Raw genomic sequence first — 16,274 nt, forward strand, 5'->3', positions numbered from 1 at the left:
TGGTAGAAATTGCTGTCTTACTAGAAGCAATATAAAATAAGTAAAATAATTTCAGATGAATATTTTAGAAATGCCATTCTTTTGGCAGCAGAGGACATATAAAGATAATAAAAATGTGATTCTGAAAATATTCAGCTTTTTTTTTTTTTTTTTTTTTTTTTTTTAGGACACGGATTTATCAAGAAACATTCCTGGCAAAGTGAAAGTGTCTGCACCCAATCTTCTGAATGTAAAGAGAAAATAGCTGAAATGAAATTCTTAAATATTTGAGAAGAGTCTGTTTTAGAGTCTTTTGGAAGTTCAGAGATGAAACCATCATGTAACAAGACTTCCGCATTTAAAAGTGAACTAGCGTTGGCTTGCTGTATTCGCCAAAATGACTTGGCTTTTTTCCAGTTTTATAGAGCGGAAACACTATGATAGGATTTCCTAAAATATTTGTGGACAGCAAATGCTACTTGTAAACAACTGCAATTATTCTACATTTTCTTGAAATTTGGAAGGTTAATAGTAAGTATTCATTTCATGTTATAAAGAAATGGAGTAGTGAAGTGGCTCAACTGGTTAGACTATTGACTTGGTAGTCTACTGTACATAACATCTAATATATCTATTACAGGCCAGTCACAAGTTTTGTTTTTCCTGGTGGGGGTTGGAGTGGTTATACATTTAAGTCTTGAGGAAGTAGACTACTTCTGCCTTTACTCATATTAGACCAGATTTTAAATACAAATCATTCCCATGACTTGGCTTAAGATAACACCTAGAAGAAATTGGTGTTAATAACTTCCACACATTTATATGATACCTTTACTTTCCATCTTCTTTCTTGTAATCTCATTCAGCTCTGTGCCTTTTTATTTTCCACCTTTAGTAATTATCAGTAGCATGTTACAGAGTATCTTAACCTGTAATATTATAAGTGCACTTTCAGGTTTACCACTAAAGACTCCTGACCCAGCTTTTTTCTTCTGTCTCCTAACAATGGAGAATAAAGTCATACATTATTTCCATTCTTTATGAGCTGTAAAAGCTGTTAACTTTCAAACAATTGAACAGGCTGCCTAGAGTCAACATGAGCAACTCCACTTGCCCCGGCCCTTACACCAAAGCACTGGGGTCGAGGACTGGACGGCTGTTGGTCCTTCCAAGGTTTCTTTAACCAGCTTAGTCCTATCAACAACCACTTTATGTAGCCTAGTGTTTTAAATTCAACATAACAGACTACTCAAGAAACAGCTAAAATATTAATGTCTTTAAAAAGTAACTTCACCATTTTGATACTGGTAGGAATAATTAATACAACATTTCTACAGACATAGACCCTGATGTTACCAAATAGGAAATAATCATTCCTTTGGGTAAAAAGCCCAAGTATTAACTTCTGCTGTTAAATACATTTATTGTAAACTTTAGACACAAAAATAGGTTCTCTAGGCCATTCACATGCACATTAAAACTAAAAAGCTGCAAACTACAACAGTGTATATAATTATACAAATGATTTCACTCTGATGTTTACAGAATTGCTGTCCATGCAAGTGATCAGAGGCATTGTCTATGAAGCCTTAAGATCCAGAAGTGTTGTTACTACCAAACCTCTGATTAACACTGTGAAGTAAGTGTTTTGGAAGGCAGTTCCATGAGTTGGCTAACATTTCTTTAAAGCAGATGACAGCTTCTAAACTTAGCCTGAAAGTGGACAAAGAAAAATAATTTCACTTTACTGTTTAGAAGTATATTCACTTGAAAAACTACCAAAAATGAAAAAGCACTTTAAAGATTTTCATAGGAACTGGATAGTTTTATCAGTGAAAGCTTATTATTGCCCTTAAATTATCCATAAACCTATTTTTCAAAAACACTAAAGTGTTTAAGAAGCAATTTTAAATAAGTACTAAGTAAAAAAGTTACTTACCTTACAAGAGATTTTGGTTGAACTGAAAATATAAGTATTTCATTACTGTGTGCCTGAAAAATAGACAAGGATACATTAAAGTACTTCACAAAGTTTCAGCAATAATATGAAGTGTCCTTTAATAAAGGGTGGTGTACTTACAGCTCTGTGATGGACAAGAAGGTTATTGGCACACCCTCCAAACACAATTACTTCTCCTTCATCACTGGCACAAGCTGTATGCCATAATCTACATTTAAAACAAGAACTTGTTTGAAGTCACCTCAAACACCAAATTGATAATTTATACTAGAGAATAGAGATGATGAAATAAAGACTAAAGGTCTTTAGCGCAGACCAAAACATAAAGTTGAGACACAGTTATCTCAAGGAAAAGTACAAAACGCTAGAAAAATCAATGTCTTTTATTTGGATATCATTCTTCTCTGGTCCATTCCTAATTTATGCAATGAGGAGTCTGAACTGAACAATCTGTTCTCTAGGTTTTTATGAGCAATAAAAGTTTTTGGGAGATGAATGGTATAAGTGCTCTCCTTTTCATAGGCAGGGTCAGTTGTCCTTACACAAAACATCTGAGGAATGTTTTACTCTGCCTGAGTAAACAAAGCATCTTCAGGCCTGACTCTCTGGAAAGAGTATTTGTGCCAAAAGGCATCTTAGTGGCATGACTGTACTACTTAGGTTAGAGGCATGGATAAAAATGCAAGCTGCTGCTGCTGCCAAGTGGCTTCAGTTGTGTCTGACTCTCTGCGACCTCACAGACAGCAGCCCAACAGGCTCCCCGGTCCCTGGGATTCTCCAGGCAAGAATACTGGAGTGGGTTGCCATTTCCTTCTTCAATGCATGAAAGTGAAAAGTGAAAGTGAAGTCGCTCAGTGTGTCCGACTCTTAGCGACCCCATGGACTGCAGCCCACCAGGCTCCTGTGTCCATGGGATTTTCCAGGCAAGAGTACTGGAGTGGGTTGCCATTGCCTTCTCCAAAATGCAAGCTAACGGTATACAAATGTGCTCTGAATAACAATTCTGACTACATCATTTCCTTTTAGCAGTCTGTAACAATTCTGAGATAAGAAAAGTAGCAGTGTTCTAACAGGCTCTTTTTGGACGATTCAACTTCCTAATATTTGTTATACAGCATAACTGTAAATTTGATTGAAAGTTTTTGATTCCCTCACCCTCAAACATTCTTTAGGGTTTTGAATTCTCTTCTAGAAGAGAACTAGAATTTGCTTTTTCAAATAACAAATCTAGAAACAGTTCTACTCTGGTAAAGAGCTTTAGTATAAATTTTAATGATGTAAGTATTCTAATGAAGCAAAAAGCAAAATCCAGCCCTGTTTTTCATGCATAGATGATGAAAAAGAAAGCACTAATACTAAGAACATTGGTTTTCTTTCAAATTAAACCTTAGTGAATGCTAGGGTTTTTATGAGGAAGTGAATGCAGCCAACTGAATTTTCTCATTCATTACCAGTCTTATACATCTCCAAGGACCTCACTCAACATAAGAACTACCTTTTAAATAGTTCATACCTTGGTTTTTCAGTATGGGGGTGATTAAACTGTATCCATTCATTTTTACTGATGCAGTATGTCCAGGCATCACCTGATTAAAGCAAAGAAAAAAGCATGAAGTATGTTGTTCTGTCAATGTGACACTGATATTTCAAGAGTGCAGCTTTAGTAAAAACATTAATAAATCAGATTTTGAGTAGATACAGAAAGTATATTTCCTTTTTTCCCCTGCAGTTAGGCATGTAAGCCCTTTTCATGTTACAGCCATTTAGCAGGGCAGAAAGCTCTAGGTAATTTTTCCTTCTTTTTTTTACTGGACAGATAGATGTGTCATATGAAAACAACTGTATGTATATTATAGGATCAAAATTAATACCAAACCTTCTAACCATCCCTATAGCCCTCTGATACACCTAAAATACTGATTTTTTCCAGCTATTTATAAATTACTTATGAATGACATATAATAACTTTTTAAAAGTACTTACTTAGTGGCTGTTTATCAGTGGTAAATCCTCCAAAGAGAAAGAGATGATCTGAAGAAACTGGTGTGAGTGAGTGCCAAGATCGGCCAACTGGGCATATGCCTTGTGGAATTCTGAAAATGATAGCTAAGTTACAATATCTGCATTTAAAAGCCACTACTGTATTTAAACCAGAGAAGTACTAAAGTTTTCTTTAAAATTTTATTTGGAATTTTGAAGAGACTTTAAAAAAGGCTTCTTGATATGAACTACATGCTCTTCAATGAACTATTTCCTTGGAAGGAAGGTCAACTTTGGATCTTTTCAACAAACACAGAGCACATGTTATGTGCTAGACATACAGTTATGGGAACTGAAAATTTAAAGATTCTTTAAGGTGATCATGTTTACTTAAAATTCATTGTTACAGAAAAAGAAAGCAGGTACATTATGTACTAATAATAGAGAGTAAGGGGGAAATCCATTGGAATTTTTTGGAAAAACTTTCCTAAATAATTATCTAAAGGATACCTACAGTTCATTCCACTCCCATGTATCCAGATTAAGATAGTGAAGGTCATTCATTCTAGCATCCTAAAAAAGGATAAATTAACTAGTTATCATTCTGAGTAACTGAAAAGCACATCTTTGAAACTATTTTATATACTCACTCGGTATCTGCCTCCAAACACAAAGCCTTTGTTTCCAACAGTTGCACAGGCATGGGCAGCACGAGGTGAAGGTGGTTTACCCTAGTTAAGTCGTAAAAACAATTTGATGAATAAGTGAACGTTTTATAAATACCAGAAAGAAGTCTTTTCTGGAAGTGGGATAGAATGTGCAGAATACTTGAGCTCTTAAGCTGAAGTGCAAACTTGTAGTAGACAGCAGTACTGAAGGCTGACTACCCAAACTGGGAGCTTTTGAGAAACATTACTGAATGGGCTAGTTAACAGAATGCTTACTTGCTTTTCTTTTAAAATAAAAGCTAGCACATTATATGACACTGTGTCAGAGGAAGATGACATCTAACATTTGAGTAATTTAAATCCCAATCCAGCACTAGGTCATTTATTTAATTACAAACTATACCACTTTTAACAGCTATTAGATGATAGATACTGGGCTAGTCTATACATTCATTAACTTTTTAGTTTTAGACTTCTTAGAGAATAATGAACTGTCAATTTTATACCACTGCTCTTGCTTTAATAATTAATTCATTATTCTTCAGTAACTCACAGTAGTTATAGGCTGGCTCCAGATAAACGTTTCAGTGTCTAAAATATGTACATGATCATTCCATCCTCTCGGATGACTTGAATTCTACAGAAAATAAGAATCTGAGTTAGTTTTTACAAATAATGTTTGTAAAACAACTTTTGGTTTATTAACAGGGCAAAATGAACAAAGTTAATAGCAAACGAAGTATATTATTTCAACAGACTAAGTAGGCCACATATGCGAATATGAAACTTCATTTACCCAGAAAGATGTTTCATCAAATTCAAAAGTTCCCAATACTTTGTCTTCAGGTAAATATCCATACCCTCCAAAAAATATTAACCTGTTTGATAAAAAACCAAGACATTAAAAATTCAAACATGCACAGGATACAATAGATTTTTTTTGTTTTGTAATATTCCATGAGCTGAGCAGGCACACTTGAGTATATAAAAATACTTATTCAAATAATAATGGCTAATATGGCTAACGATGATGTCTTAGGTGCTTTGCCGTCCGTTAATTTACTTAATCTTCATGGGCCTTCAGAGGCATGCTACATGATTACAATGGTTATTAGCAAAGGATACGTGAACGGCAAAGTACTTTCCACATAAAAACCCAAACCTATAGTGCTGGTCACTCACTTGTTTTTATATACCCAGACACCGAGTTTGTCCTTTGATGATGGAGGAACTCCTTGGCAGTCAATTCTTTCCCAGTGTAATACTCGGTCCGTAGACCTTGAATCCAGCATGTAGAACTGCCAGAAGCAATGTTAGATTTTGTTACATGAAGGAAATTCAACCTTGGCATTTAATGTTACTGCATTTATGCTAATAAGAATGTCGTCTAATTCAGTACTACTAAAAGTATAATTGCAAACTGGCTGCCAGTCTGCAAAATGCTTCCTAGTCTGAGTCTAGGGAAGAAATTTCTGCCAGAATGTAAATTACCTAAGTCACTGTGCACCTTGTTCGTGTTCAGCCTATTTTTTTCCCCCATACCACTTTTTGGCTGAAGGACTAGAAAGTGTGTTAATTTGCTACATTCTTTGCCTGAGATAGGCACTTTAAATTGTACTGATCTAATTGATGTATTGTGGGATGGTATTACAAAAAAAAAATCAAACTTAGCAATTCATCTTCAAATTCAATTTAACAAACATGTCTTAAGTGCCCACTTAACTCTAGGAGCTAAGGATAAATCTTAAAAGATTAAATATTCATTTGTCTTTCAGAGGGTTCACATCCAGGTACTTACATTTAAATAGTCAATAAGTTAACTTCTTTTTTTCTTTTTCTCAACTGTACTGATTTAACCATTTCTCTGATCACTCCCCTTTACTAAAGTCATTACTAGTCTTTTCCCCAAGTTTCCTCATGTTGTGTCAAAGTTCATTTTCTCCCCCTTGACCCTGAAAAATACATGGCTCAACAACAGCCTATAGCAGTGCCTTACAAAACCTTTTAGGCACAAAACCCTTTCTTCCAACAAAATCTTAAGCAAACGCCTAAATATAAAAATAAGAACCTGAAGAAATGGCTTCTCTGTTTACAACATACGCAACAGAAATCTGAGTTCACTGTGACAAGGGGCAAAACTTGTGGCCTTCCTATGAAGAAATAGAAAACACAGGTGCCCCTGCACCTCCACGTGCTGCTGGGCAGGACCAGTGTGACAGGGCTCAACATGGAAAGAAGAGCTACAGCATTTAGTGGGGAAGTTTGCCACTTAGAGCATGTCAGGTCCATGCATGGGTGAGCCATGAGTGGTGTTATAAAGGCTTTTCTTTGGATGGCAAAGAAAAGAAAAATAGATTCCAACTCTATGCCATCTGGAAAAGGCAAAACTATGGAGACAGTAAAAAGATTGATAGGAGTTTAGGGGGAGAGAGGAGATGTATACACGAAGTACATAAGTTTTTATGATCAGTGAAAGACTGTGTGACATTATAATAATGGATATATGTCATACTTTTGTCCAAACCCAAAGAGCATGCAACATTATTCACTTAATTAAAGTGAACTGTGATTTAGCTTAGGGTGAACTGTGAATAAATAAATAAGTGGAGCTAAGTTATGACCAACCTAGATAGCATATTCAAAAGCAGAGACATTACTTTGCCAACAAAGGTCTGTCTAGTCAAGGCTATGGTTTTTCCTATGGTCATGTATGGATGTGAGAGTTGGACTGTGAAGAAAGCCGAGCATCGAAGAATTGATGCTTTTGAACTGTGGTGTTGGAGAAGACTCTTGAGAGTCCCTTGGACTGCAAGGAGATCCAACCAGTCCATTCTGAAGGAGATCAGTCCTGGGTGTTCTTTGAAAGGAATGATGCTACAGCTGAAACTCCAGTACTTCGGCCACCTCATACGAAGAGCTAACTCATTGGAAAAGACTCTGATGCTGGGAGGGATTGGGGCCAGGAGGAGAAGGGGACGACAGAGGATGAGATGGCTGGATGGCATCACCTACTCGATGAACGTGAGTTTGGGTGAACTCCGGGAGTTGGTGATGGACAGGGAGGCCTGGCGTGCTGCGATTCATGGGGTCGCAAAGTGTCGGACACGACTGAGCGACTGAACTGACTGACTGACAGTTGTTAAAAGGAAGGAGGAAAAGGGTGGTGTGGAGCCTGCCTAACCCCATATACTTCTCTCACAGGTGTCCCAAAGCATCACCCCCAGAATCCCTAGAGTTCCTAGGAGCAGTTTGAAATCTGAAACCAGTTCAGCCCACATGCTCCGTCTATACCAAATCACTTGGCATTTCCATAAATCAGACATATCTGCGTGTAACTCTGCATCTTGGTACCTATATATCTTGCATAATACTCCTTCCAACTGTACTATGTGATTCCACTCATGCATCACCTCTTGGGTTAACACTTTTTGTTTTCTATTCCTCTGTCCTACCAAACACAGTGGTATGAAAGTCAAGAAACACCTGGAGTAACAGGCAAATTTGGCCTTGGAGTACAGAATGAAGCAAGGCAAAGGCCAACAGTTTTGCCAAGAGAACGCACTGCTAAGTCGCTTCAGTCATGTCTGACTCTGTGTGACCCCATAGACGGCAGTCCACCAGGCTGCCCCATCCCTGGGATTCTCCAGGCAAGAACACTGGAGTGGGTTGCCATTTCCTTCTCCAATGCATGAAAGTGAAAAGTCAAAGTGAAGTCCCTCAGTTGTGTCCGACTCTTAGCAACCCCATGGACTGCAGCTCACCAGGCCCTCCGTCCATGGGATTTTCCAGGCAAGAGTACTGGAGTAAGGTGCCATCACTGGTAATAGCAAATACCCTCTTCCAACAATACAACAGACGGCTACACACAGACATCACCAGATGGTCAACACCGAAATCAGATTGATTATATCCTTTGCAACCAAAGATGGAGAAGCTCTGTACAGTCAGCAACAACAAGTCTGTGGCTCAGATCATGAACTCCTTATTGCCAAATTCAGACTTAAATTGAAGAAAGTAGGGAAAACCACAAGACCGTTCAGGTAGGACCAAAATCAAATCCTTTACGATTATACAGTGGAAGTGACAAATAGATTCAAGGGATTAGATCTGATAGAGTGCCTGAAGAACTATGGACGGAGGTTCATGACACTGTACAGGAGTCAGTGATCAAGACAATCCCCAAGAAAAAGAAATGCAAAAAGGCAAACTGATTGTCTAAGGAGGCCTTACAAATAGCTGTAAAAACAGAAGCGAAGGCAAAGGAGAAAAGGAAAGATACATCCATTTGAATGCAGAGTTCCAAAGATTAGCAAGGAGAGATAAAAAAGCCTTCCTCAGTGATCAGTGCAAAGAAACAGAGGAAAATAATAGAATGGGAAAGACTAGAGATCTCTTCAAGAAAATTAGAGATATCAAAGGAACATTTCATGCAAAGATGGGCTGGATAAAGGACACAAATGGTATGTGTGAAATAACAGAGTGAAAGTGCAGTCGCTCAGTCGTGCCCGACTCTTTGCGACCCCGTGGACTGTAGCCTACCAGGCTCCTCTGTTCATGGGATTCTCCAGGCAAGAATACCGGAGTGGGTTGCTATTTCCTTCTCCAGGAGATCTTCCCGACCCAGAGATCAAACCCAGATCTCCTGCATTGCAGGCAGACGCTTTAACCTCTGAGCCACTGGGGAAGCATGGACCTAACAGAAGCAGAAGATATTAAGAAGAGGTGGCAAGAATACACAGAAGAACTGTACAAGAAGGATCTTCGCGACCCAGATAATCACGATGGTGTGATCACTCACCTAGAACCAGACATCCTGGAATGTGAAGTCAGGTGGGCCTTAGGAAGCATCACTTTGAACCAAGCTAGTGGAGGTGATGGAATTCCAGTTGAGCTATTTCAAATCCTAAAAGGTCATAGTGTGAAAGTGCTGCACTCAATATGCCAGCACATTTGGAAAACTCAGCAATGGCCACAGGACTGGAAAAGGTCAGTTTTCATTCCAATCCCAAAGAATGCTCAAACTACTGCACAATTGTACTCATCTCACACGCTAGAAAAGTAATGCTCAAAATTCTCCAAGCCAGGCTTCAACAGTACGTGAACCGTGAACTTCCAGATGTTCAAGGTGGATTTAGAAAAGGCAGAGGAACCAGAGGTCAAACTGTCAACATCTGCTAGATTATCGAAAAACAAGAAGTTCCAGAAAAACATCTACTTTTGTATTATTGACTATGCCAAAGCCTTTGACTGTGTGGATCACAACTGTGGAAAATTATGAAAGAGACGGGAATACCAGACCACCTGACCTGCCTCTTGAGAAATTTGTATGCAGGTCAGGAAGCAAGTTAGAACTGGACATGGAACAACAGACTGGTTCCACATCAGGAAAGGAGTGCCTCAAGCCTGTATATTGCCACCCCATATTTAACTTATATGCAGAGTACTTCATGAGAAACGCTGGGCTGGATGAAGCACAAGCTAGAATGAAGATTGCTGGGAGAAATATCAATAACCTCAGATATGAAGATGACACCACCCTTATGGAAGAAAGCGAAGTAGAACTAAAGAGCCTCTTGATGAAAGTGAAAGAGGAGAGTGCAAAAGTTGGCTTAAAACTCAGCATTCAGAAAATTAAGATCATGGCATCTGGTCCCACCACTTCATGGGAAATAGATGGGGAAACAGTGGAAACAGTGGCTGACTTTATCTTTTTGGGCTCCAAAATCACTGCAGATGGTGATTGCAGCCATGAAATTAAAAGACGCTTACTCCTTGGAAGGAAAGTTATGACCAACCTAGACAGCATATTCAAAAGCAGACATTACTTTGCCAACAAAGGTCCGTCTAGTCAAAGCTAGTAGTAATGGTTTTTCCAGTGGTCATGTATGGTTGTGAGAGTTGGACTATAAAGAAAGCTGAGCTCCAAAGACTTGATGCTTTTGAACTGTGGTGTTGGAGAAGACTCTTGAGAGTCCCTTGGATTGCAAGATCCAACCAGTCCATCCTAAAGGAGACCAGTCCTGAATATTCACTGGAAGGACCAATGCTGAAGCTAAAACTCTTAAGCCTTTGGCCACCTGATGCGAAGAACCAACTCACTGGAAAAGACCCTGATGCTGGGAAAGATTGAAGGCAGGAGGAGAAGGGGTCGACAGAGGATGAGATGGCTGGATGGTACCACCGACGCAATGGACATGAGTTTGGGTAAACTTTGGGAGTTGGTGATGGACAGGGAGGGCTGGCATGCTGCAGTCCACAGGGTCTCAAAGAGTTGGACATGACTGCAAATGAACTGAACGTATATTACATGCACCTTTCTGACTGCATCTGTCTCGTACAGGCCTGAGAAAAACATACCTTATCCCTATTTGGGCAAAACATAGACAAAGTCTGAACAACAGTATCTTATGATAGCGTGTTATAGGAATGTTAATATATGAAATTTTGTCAGTGTTAATTTCTCCTTACAGCTTTTTGAGTTGTGGCCTGTTAAATTTTACTGTGTATGTTAGTTGCTCAGTTGTGTGCAACTCACTGTAATTCCATGGACTGTAGCCCGCCAGGCTCCTGTCCATGGAATTCTCCAGGGAAGAATACTGCAGTGAATAGCCATTCCTTTCTCCAGGGGAATCTTCCCAACCCAGGGATTGAACCCAAGTCTCGTGCATTGCAGGCAGATTCTTTACCATCTGAGCCACCAATACCCTGCCCCGCCCCCCAAACTGCATCTTGTTTTTAGTTTACTAATATTCATCTAATACTACAGCATTTTATTAATAAGATAAGTAGCTGCAAAGAACATACCACAATCAAGTACACATGTTTTTGAACTTGAGCAGGAATAAACTGGGCTAACCTTAGAAATAAGTGGTCTGAAAAAGAACAAAGTTACCTGAAACCATCCTTACACACACTAACCTTATTTGTATTGCCTCTTGAATGGTGTCCTCCAAACAAGTACAGCACCCTGTCCACACACACGGCACAGCTTCCTGACATAGAAGGAGGAACATCACCCTCAGTGTTAATTTTTTTCCTGAGAGGGAAAAAACTGTATGTAAATAAATTTTCCCAAGAAGAAGAAATGCAACAATGTATCCATTCTAATTCTATCCCCACAATAAAAGGAAAAAATAAGGGGTGAGTAGCTCTGCTGAGGTCTCTTCTAGCTCTGAAATTAATTAGAAGAATTAACTTGTCCCTTTTGCCCACTCCACAGGCTGTGCCAGCAGGCACTAGCGTGACAGCATGGGAGGCTCTGAAAGCCCACATGTCATGTATCACTCTAGGAGCAAGCTATCTCAACATTTATATCTCTAACTGAATTGTTTGCTTTTTCTAGTTACTTGACCATAAATGATGGTTTTGTTTTTTTGAGTGGGCCAAGAACCCAAAGGAAGAAAACTTCAGTATCTCAGTCCTGACAGATTAATAAGTGTTTTTTGATTCAGTCACCTTTAGCCATTCAAATTAGTCTGATTCCGACCTTATGTAATACTATAGACACTCAGGTCGTGTCTGCTATAGGCCAGCCACTCCTCTGAGTGCTCTTTACTTGTTTTAACTCTAAGTCTAAAAGTGAATCTGAATCAAAAAGTTAATTCTAAGATTCAGAATATTAATATGACATTCAAGGGCTTCTGCTCCTAATATCACTTCATCTATGTTAAGCTTTATGTTTGTTTGTTTGTTTCTGGCTGTGCTGGGGGACATGCAGGAACTTAGTTCCTCGACCTGGAACTGAACCTGTGCCCCCTGCAGTGGAAGCGTGGAGTCTTAACCACTGGACCACTAGGGAATTTCCAATTTTTAAGTTTTGATAGACATTATTTTGTAAAAATTCTTCATGGGATTCAATTTTTTTTTAATTAAAGTTTCCCCATTAAAGGAATATAATTATAAATGTCCAGTTCACTAGAAAGAGCATTGAACAGCTAGATTAACACTAGCTATATGCAAAAATAATCCTAGTTTATTTTTAGTTGAACTCTTAAATCAAGTGGAACTAGTATTCTATTTCTGAGATCTCAAATCTGCTAAAATATATAACAGATTAAGTTTTCAAAAAGCAAACCATGGGGAAAACTACTTTCTAAATCCTCAAACACAGCCAACCCAGCATTTTGAGAATTCATTAATTCTGCTAAGAACGTACTCAAGTATTACTGGTATGAAACTGGCAAAAAGTCTTTTCAGAATAACCCATTTGCATGGATGGCAAATTTAATTTTTTTTTTAAGGCAAAACATGCTACCTCAGAGAAATCTGCATAGAAATTTTACTATTAGAGCTCATTAAAATAGAATACTACCTTTATTTCTAGCAAATATAGTCTACAAATTCTCTCATTCAAAATACGTAACAAGATATAACATATTGAATGTATATATGGAACTTTTATTGTATTTCCATTCCAGGATCGGAAGCCTCTACCTCTTTAATATTGCTATAATACTTGACACAGTTCTGAATAGAAATTTCTTCAAAGGCCATAAAAGCATCTAGTAACTACTGAAGAAATACAAAAGTATTTAAGCTTAGCAGCTAAGCTAAACTAGTAGAACATGGTTTTCAAAATATACAGCTAGGTTAGCATCTTTAGTTAAAGTGTTTTTATTCAGTAGTATGGGTTTTACAGAGTGTGTTTTTGTTTGCAACCTTATTTAGATGTTCTAGTCCCCCTCTTAATATCCACAGTTACCATCTTCCAGTCTCCATGTTGTAGATCCAGAGTTCTTCTCTAGGCAGATAAAAGTCATATAATCCTCTGACTTGATTACTCTAAAACAACAACAAAAAGTTGCAAATACAAAAAATAACTTGTATTCTAAAGAGGCACTATTGTATATTTTTTCACATCTATTTCATTTGAGATACTGAGAGTTACAAGAAATTAAACAGGTTTTAACAGTTCTATCACATGTACAGTTCTCTCTACCCCGTGCCTCATACTCAAAGTAATGCTTAATATAGACAGGCCTCAATTCAAATTATTGATACAGCAGTTGCAACGATGCACGAAATGAAGAGATCTCCAGGTAATCTCTAAGGCCACTGTATCCTGAACACTCCATGCACCAAATCTGAGTTACATGACCTCATGGGAGATTATCTGTGTCATGTTGGCAGGCTAAAGAAAGTTCTACCTTGAAAGCACCTGATCCACACTAACAGGTCAGACGTTCTTCCCTTTTAGCCATTCATTCTCTACCAAGAAGCACAGAGGGCAGAACTGCAAATATTAAGTCATTGTACAAAATCTTAAGTTCCTTGTTCTGCTCCGTTTCCCTTCAGATAGAGCTTACTATATGCCAGAACTAGTAAAGTGCTATCCATGGAGTGCTGTATTTAATCCTCACAACAATAGTAAGAAATAGCTGGTATAGGTTTCTCATAAAAGTTGCCCAAGGCTATTCAGCAAGGAATGGTGGAACCAGGATTCCAGCCTCCTCTCCCTGAATTTGAAACTTCAACCACTTTGCCTGACCTCTCCAGACTTTGAACCACCCTGGCCACTTTCTGAACAATGTTGACATACAGTAAACAGTTGCAGTTCACTAAGAATGGGTGTCAGAGTCATAAGCTTGAAAAACACACAGAACAGAACATCTGGGCATGTAGACATTTCTCTTTCCACTCTACCACTTATGAAACAAAAAGGCTGGCAGCAAGATAGCAGGTTGACCCAGACTACATCAGTCTGGCAGGAGGAGGAAAAATGACTTCCGTGTACGAAGCTAAGGTTTATTGAAATCAAAAGAATCTCCCAAGGGCCTCCGGTGTGTGGTACTCTTAGGGCTGTAGCCAGAATGTGGACGAAGGCCTGTTTGAGAACTACAAACTTCACTAGTCACGCTTCTCCACCCCGCCTCAGCCCTGGGCATCCAGGCCCTCCACAACTCACCTTCAGAATCTTACACCCGCACAACCCTTCTCCCCTCTCCCCTCACCTTCCCTCTTCCTACTGAAGATTAACAGTTTTACTTTTCTCCAAGGCAATTATTTACATTTTAATAAAAGTCACCAGGTACCAGCCACCTTGCTCCTACCAAACACCCTCTTCTGAACACTTACTCATTGGAGGCTGGGGAAAACATTTCAGATTAATTAGGATTAGGAGAAAGGAACCAAAGGAAGTAATCAAGACCGCTTTTTCCCAGCTATCTTTTTCAGAGTCATCTCAAAAAATGGTCACATCAACTGTAGCATAAGCTAAAATCTGTTACCAGAATCACCTAGTGCTTCCAAGTCATGGAAGGCACGGCGTACAGGACTAGATTTCTAGCAAATTGGAGCATGGGCAGATCTTTTTTTTTTTTAAAGGGACTAAAAATATTTTTGGTAAGAACAGATCCGAACCACTCCAGCAAATGAAATAAGACGATTCTAGAATGTGGAGTGTTATTAAGAAGCTCTAAAAGCAAAAGGGCAAGATAACTAGTGAGAAGGTTTAAATAGGAGGCACTTGGGCAGGACTTCCAGACGGAAGAAAAGAGAAGAAACACAACTACATGTAACTACATTAGTTACAACTGGTAACTAATCATACTGGTTCATGACTAAGGGTCAAAGGGCTGCATTCTGTAGTTAAAAGCTGTTACTGTTGATCTTTTTTTTCAGTTATTGATACAAATTTCCCATTAATTTTCTTTATAGGAGTTTCATGTGAAAAATCTCAACCCTTTCTCAGCTGAAACCAAAAGGAAAATAGCCCCGAAACATTCGAATAACACTAGGATGGCAGGTGCACAGGTGTAGCTGGGACTCCTGAACCGGCAGGAACGTTCAGCAAGCCAATTCTTGGGGAATTCCGATGCATCTTCCCTACGCGGCCGTCTCCCCGTAAGTGGGCCACGGCATCAGCGGGCACCGGACCCCGGCTCTATGCCCGATAACAAGTAAAGAGTGACCTCACACACCGTCACTTCCTACACAACTCTTTAAATAAAAACGTTTCGCGGTCTCGCACCGCACGCCGCGCCCTCGGCAGGTAAAGCTCCGGACATCTAACAGCGCGCTGGGCAAGCGCGGGCAGGGAGCGGGGAGCAGGCTTTGTAAGCAGAAGGCGGGCGTGACAACAGACCAGGAGCCCTGGGACGGGTGGGGAGACCCGTGGGAAGGTTCCCACACTCGCAAGAGAACGAACCAACCGGCGGAGTCGCGGCGCGGGGGCGCTCAAGGCGCCCGGGGCGGCCACGCTGGCCCTCCCGCCCGGCCCGCCGCCCCCGACCGGTAACTGCCGGCCGACGCCCGCGCGACCCGGCCGCCCACTGACCTTGTAGCCGCCCCAGACGAACATGTGGCGCCCGTCACTGACGGCTACGTGGCCGCTGCGCTCGGCGGGGCAGGCGAGCTCCGCGGATTCGTAGCCTTCGTAGGCCGGCCCTGGGAGCTCGTCCTCCCGCAGGTCCTCGTAGCCATCGGCCATCTTGAGGCTGCACTTCGGTTCACCAGGAATCCCCGCACCCGCGGAGGAGAAAAAGACAAAGGAAAAGAGACGCGCGGCGGCGGCGAAAGGCTCGGCGTTACGGCCGCGCCCCGCCGCCCGGGGCTTTTGTCCTCCCGGCCAGTCTCTGCGAGGACGGCCTCTCGCCGCTTGAGTAGGGGTTGCGGGCTGGGGGCGGCGAGGGCGCAGGGACGCGAGCAGGGCGGGCAAGGGTCCGCCTCGGGCTGATACCAGCTTGCAG

At 40.3% G+C, this 16,274-nt stretch overlaps 2 protein-coding genes and 1 non-coding gene across 4 annotated transcripts in view; 2 read left to right on the forward strand and 1 right to left on the reverse strand.

Annotated features, from left to right (window-relative positions):
- Window positions 1-2,282, forward strand: part of NEMF (nuclear export mediator factor) — a 54,908-nt gene extending 52,626 nt beyond the window's left edge. For both annotated transcript variants that reach the window (XM_068991485.1, XM_068991492.1), the window contains one exon: window positions 167-2,282. In XM_068991485.1, coding sequence (XP_068847586.1) covers window positions 167-244 — 78 coding nt within the window. In that variant the 3' untranslated portion in view covers window positions 245-2,282. The remainder of the gene's footprint in view (window positions 1-166) is intronic.
- KLHDC2 (kelch domain containing 2) lies at window positions 1,161-16,274 on the reverse strand. Its single transcript, XM_068991498.1, has 13 exons — window positions 15,863-16,274; window positions 13,289-13,368; window positions 11,506-11,623; window positions 5,770-5,885; window positions 5,384-5,465; window positions 5,141-5,224; window positions 4,570-4,650; window positions 4,434-4,492; window positions 3,923-4,032; window positions 3,453-3,525; window positions 2,060-2,147; window positions 1,919-1,971; window positions 1,161-1,692 (listed from the first exon to the last, which is right to left on the reverse strand). The coding sequence occupies exons 1-13, from the start codon at window positions 16,013-16,015 to the stop codon at window positions 1,569-1,571; spliced, it is 1,221 nt and encodes a 406-aa protein (XP_068847599.1). The 5' UTR covers window positions 16,016-16,274; the 3' UTR covers window positions 1,161-1,568.
- On the forward strand, window positions 6,633-6,760 carry LOC138074775 (small nucleolar RNA SNORA11). The gene has a single exon (XR_011144585.1). It is a non-coding gene; the product is annotated as a small nucleolar RNA SNORA11 (small nucleolar RNA).

The sequence above is a fragment of the Capricornis sumatraensis genome, chromosome 2 (genome assembly GCF_032405125.1).
Source record: "Capricornis sumatraensis isolate serow.1 chromosome 2, serow.2, whole genome shotgun sequence".
Lineage (NCBI taxonomy): Eukaryota > Metazoa > Chordata > Mammalia > Artiodactyla > Bovidae > Capricornis > Capricornis sumatraensis.